Source organism: Sinocyclocheilus rhinocerous, unplaced genomic scaffold, assembly GCF_001515625.1.
Source record: "Sinocyclocheilus rhinocerous isolate Xijiao unplaced genomic scaffold, SAMN03320098_v1.1 scaffold161, whole genome shotgun sequence".
Lineage (NCBI taxonomy): Eukaryota > Metazoa > Chordata > Actinopteri > Cypriniformes > Cyprinidae > Sinocyclocheilus > Sinocyclocheilus rhinocerous.
Window position 1 is genome coordinate 566,986 of NW_015627226.1, and position 5,130 is coordinate 572,115.

General features: G+C 36.7%; 1 protein-coding gene across 1 annotated transcript in view; it reads right to left on the reverse strand.

The window, feature by feature from the left end:
- LOC107722654 (regulator of G-protein signaling 21-like) overlaps nt 1-1,005 on the reverse strand; it is a 4,046-nt gene extending 3,041 nt beyond the window's left edge. The window contains exons 1-3 of the mRNA XM_016531115.1: nt 770-1,005; nt 603-644; nt 452-513 (exon numbers count right to left, since the gene is read on the reverse strand). Of these exons, the coding sequence (XP_016386601.1) occupies nt 452-513; nt 603-644; nt 770-840 (175 nt within the window). The 5' untranslated portion in view covers nt 841-1,005. The remainder of the gene's footprint in view (nt 1-451; nt 514-602; nt 645-769) is intronic.
- Between the last annotated feature and the right edge of the window lie 4,125 nt (nt 1,006-5,130).

Here is a 5,130-nt window from a genome sequence, read left to right on the forward strand (position 1 = left end):
AAAAAAAAAAAAAAAACAGCATTTATTTCAATATCTGTTGTAACAAATGTCTTGACTGTCGCTTTTGATCAGTTTAATGCACCCTAAATAAAAGTATATTTTTGATTTATTATTTAGCATTATTTTTGAGTTATTATTATTTATGTGTGGCTTACGTGTCCAAATAGCTTTTGTAAAACAGCTGCTTTTCCCCTTTGTTTTGCATAAATATACAAGCAGTTAAGGTCAGTTGCTTGATCCGTCTATCTGACCATCTAGTAAACAGTGTAGGCTTTGTCTGTGCATTTTTCCCCTGAACTATATAACGTCAATTAAAACCACAATGGAAAAGCAGTGGTCATGAATGCTGTGATAACATGTATTTATAAATACAAAATTAACACTGGTATTTATGGATAATGTCAAGCGTATTAGAGTTAACAAATAATTAACTCATGTGTATGCCACTTACATTTGGATCTAAGGAGGTTTTCCAGTGACTGGGACCACAGCAGGGACTCACTAGGGTTCAATCTGTTTGAATAAAACATAATGAGTGGACGTTCAAAAGCAATCCTAACACAATAGTGACTGAAAGAAAAACTAAAATGAAAGTAGCTTACTTGTCTGTCAACGGGCGACAAAACCGCCACTTGTCTAGTCTCCTGAGGAGGGAGAATTTGTAGTCTCGGGTTAAATTTGAATGACAAAAGCACCAGTTCTATGATATACGCTGTTTTTAACCCACACTAACATTTTAAAAGTATCTACAACAATAAACAACACTTACCTGGAATTGACTGGTTTATCCTCCTTGTTCATGTTCTTTATTTCAGTTGAAGATGACATTATGGTTGGCATCTTAAAAACTTTTCTGGTGCTGATATGTGTTGGCGTGCTGATGTGCTTCAGTTATTTCAGTTATTACGAGCGGGCTGTTTTCACAACTCTTATACCGTCTTGTCTTGGCGTCATCAGTTTAGTATCACTTAACCACAATGAAAGAGGAAGTATTTGGGGTGACGCTAACCAGCTTAGACAGGCGCAATAGTGTTTCTGTCTACGAAGCCAGCTTCAGCAAGGCTGTGTAGATGCAGAGATGCAAATCAGACTGGAAAGTTTATGGACAGATAAGCAAATGCTGACTTTTGCATCAGATCTCTTATATTCAAGTTCTGTGTTTGTGTTTAGCAAACAAACAATGGTTGTGCTTTGATATACAAGTCTTGTTTGCAAGTATTATTGCCTTTTCAATCATTAATATACTATGGTGTAATTTTAGGAAATAGGCCATCTGAACTGATGGCTACAATAGCCAACTGTATGACACAGTCGAAAAAAAATCTTTAATGTTTTAAATAGTGCCAATATATTTTGCTGTATCATATTTTCAGTCCTCAACAAAATGCATTTAATGTTTAACAGGCATCTGAAAGTACCTAGAATACACCCTTCGCCTGCAATATAGTTTTATAAAACCTTGCAAGTGTTAATAGTGTCTTTGTAATAGGTGTCAAGTGATAGCTTGTTGTAGCTAATCAAAATAACTTTTAATAACCATTTAGCACTATGCTAGAGGATAACTGTTTGCTATCCGAAGGAGTAAACAGTGCATTATACAGGAATTAGGGAAGATTTTCCAAATGCAGCTTTCACACAGGGAAAAAATGTAGTTTGCAATCTCTCAAAATATCCAAAGATGCTTATTCAGTACTGATTTCCAGAGAGTTTCACCATGGTTAGCAAAGGTATAACAACAGAAACAGATAGTCAGCTAACCCCTGAAGTTGCAGGGTCGTTTGCTTGGTTCGTAAGAAATCAGATTTTGCAGAAATTGTAAAATTAAAAGTAAAATTGTAAAATAAACTGTCCCGAGGCTTAGGGATTTTTGCCGAGGAAAATAATGTATTGTCTACTGAGGCATGTCACTGTAACACAACAGAAAGCCCAATTCAATTCAACGGTATCACTTCTGTTTTTGTTTCCTAAAACTTTACTTGTTATGACAAATATGTATAGAGACAACATATATTTCAAACATATACTAAATATCTGTTGTAAGCAGCATGGCTTGAAAAAAATACCAAAACAATTGTACTTGAAGGGACAATAAAATGCACTTACAGTCTTAAAATACATTCAGGCTGTGCATAGGCTTCAGCATCCCTGCGACCCTTCAAAAGCTTTGTATATAATGAGATGTATATCACGACCAACAAGCACACTGCAGCTTCTGCATGTTCATATTAAAATCTCTCTCAAGCAATTAATATTTGCTAGCTTCATGTAACAGTCTATCATTATAGAGATTATTGGAGCAAGAACTGTGTTTGCATCAAATTTGTGCTTGTGTTCGCATCCTTAATCTATGTATAAAAATACAAACATATGATGTGAATTTAAAAGTCTGGAGAGCATAATTAAGACTTTAGTAAAGTAAATGCTTCAATGCGTTGACATACATTCACACTGAGTGACAGGCAAGGCCCTGTCTATCTACTTCCCTCGATACTCACCTTTTAGATTATTCCTCATCTCTGAAGCTCTGGTCTCCTTCTCCAATCTCCAGTTCCCGTTACGTTCGCCTTCACCCTGTAAGACAAGACTGCCATTAATTATCATTCAACGACTGAGATTCATAAGTGTGTGTGTGGTGCTCACCTCCATCCACAGACATTACAGCTCACATTCGCTCTGTTGTTGTTGCATATACAGTACTCACCTTGTGCACTGATTTCCACAATAAATCATCCATTGTTGTTTCACCAAACTATCTGAGTCTATGTTCGCTGACAGAAGACCAGACCATCACCGAAAGCACAACAGCATGAGCACCATTTCCTTCGTTCCAGCCTTCTCCTCTTCTCCATGACAAAAGGTGGCTCCCCAATTGAAAACTACGTTGAGTAGTTCCTTGAGCTCACCCACTTGGTGCCATGGAATGATGCCACAATGAAAACTGTATTCTGGAGTGGAATGGATGACCGTTTGTTGCTTCAGGTACCAGTGAGCACTACAATGTGTACTCTGGTACAATATCTAGGTTATATGTTGTGGTTAAGTGGTTTGTCCCTCACTGTTGGTGAGGTGGACGAAGATGCCAGTTCCACCTCAGTCATCCTGGCACCGGAGGTTTTTTTCATCGAGCTACCACACACTATGGAACACCCTCCAAGCCTTTCACCTTCTTTTCTCATGCAAGCTCAAGATTCCCAAGTCCCTTCCTGTCCAGAAGCCGTGCCAATCCACAAATGAATCCCGAAATTCATTCCAGGGAGCGAGATCCTCGAGTCCGTTCTAGTAAGTGACAGAGGTAGGGGACTCAAGTCACACCTGACAGCACACATACATCACGGAGACGTCTAGTTGACGTCTGCAAGACATATTTTTTAGAGTGTTTGCTCATCTGCAACATGTCATCTATCAGATGTCAAACAGACGTTTAGAAAATGTCTTTAAGATGTTTATGATTTAGAATGTATTTAAAACTGACATCTTAAAGACGTCTATCAGATGTTTGTACAGAGCAGATGATTTCCAGATGAAGCGATCTTTAACAGACATCTTGCAGACATATGTGTGCTTTCTGGGTCAAGTCTGACTCGAGTCTTGCTTGCTTGACTAAATAAAAAAATAATGACTTGACCTGAGATACAATGACTTGAGACTTGACCTTATAATAACTGTAACAAAATGCAAGACACGGAACCAGCAGCACCAGTGATCCGAGTCTGTGCGGTTCACAGAAATACAGCACGCCACAGAGAGCAAAATAATCTCCCAAGATCGTGTCTTCTGGACATAAAACTGATTCACAATTTACAAAGGCAGGATACAGGGACGCGGGAAGTAGGGGTGCTGAGGGGGCTGCAGCACCCCCTGTTTTCACATGGTTGCAAATGCAACGCCAAGTTTGTTCATTTAAATGTATTCAGTTTTAGTATTTAATAATTTATTTGTAATGATCTCTGAAATGTAAATTGTAAGTGGGCTATAATAAACCCATGTTTATCTTTATAAACATGATTAATTTTACTTGTGATGTTTTCTATATGGGATGATTAGCCTAATCCTCATGAACACGTGACGCTAGCGCGTGGTTTCAGACATGAACTATACAGAATAGTACACACACAGTGTGAATTTAAATTTAAATAACTATAAATGATCAATCTCATGTTTTGTCATCAAACATTAAATTCACTGACATTTGCCACTCAAATCATAGTGCTTTATTGTCAAATATCCCTTTTATCGATTATCAATGTTTCTCAAATGCACAAAATTTGAAGATATGTTGGCAAACGGCCCTAGCATGAGTTTGTTTTTATATTTATAACATACAATATTAAGCAATATATCTAGAATATCAGCACGGCTGCCAACAAACAGTTCAGTTCAGCCACAGCGTCTCCGAGCAAAACACTGAACACTTTTACTGAATGAATCCGAGGTTTTGAATGAATTGGTTGAGTGATTCAGTGACCCATTCTTGCCTAGTTCCTGAATACAAGAAAGTTTTGAATGAATCAGTTGAATGAACGCTTCTGCGACTCACTCATTAAGACTGGTGGTTTTAATTTCATCATTAAAAGTATCATTTAATTTCATATTTCTATTTCTATTTTCAAAATTTTCTATTTAAAATATGATTTTAAATGTATAAGTAAGAAAGCTCCAGTCTCCAATCTCCAGTTCCCGTTGTGTAAGACTGCCATTATATACACTGATAAGACTGCTCTGGGTGTGTGTTCACGGTGTGTGTGTGTTCACTACTGTGTGTGTGCACTTGGATGGGTTAAAACACAAATTCTGAGTGTGGGTCACCATACTTGGCCACCTGTCACTTCATTTCTTTTCTTTCTTTTCATAATTTCTTATCTGATGCCACCAATGAGGCATGTACATTAAATTCACTAACATTCAAATACTTTTAAAGACATTTATAATGTTACAAAAAAACTATTTCTTTTGAACTTTCTATTCAACATTGATAAAAATAAGTTAATAATATACAAATTAATTTTAATAATAAAATTTAAAAAAATTTCAACATATGTCATTAGAGTTAGACTTATCGGACTGTGGCATCTAGAGTTTCATGCCAGAACTCTTTATATATACTGTATATACTATATATATATATATAAT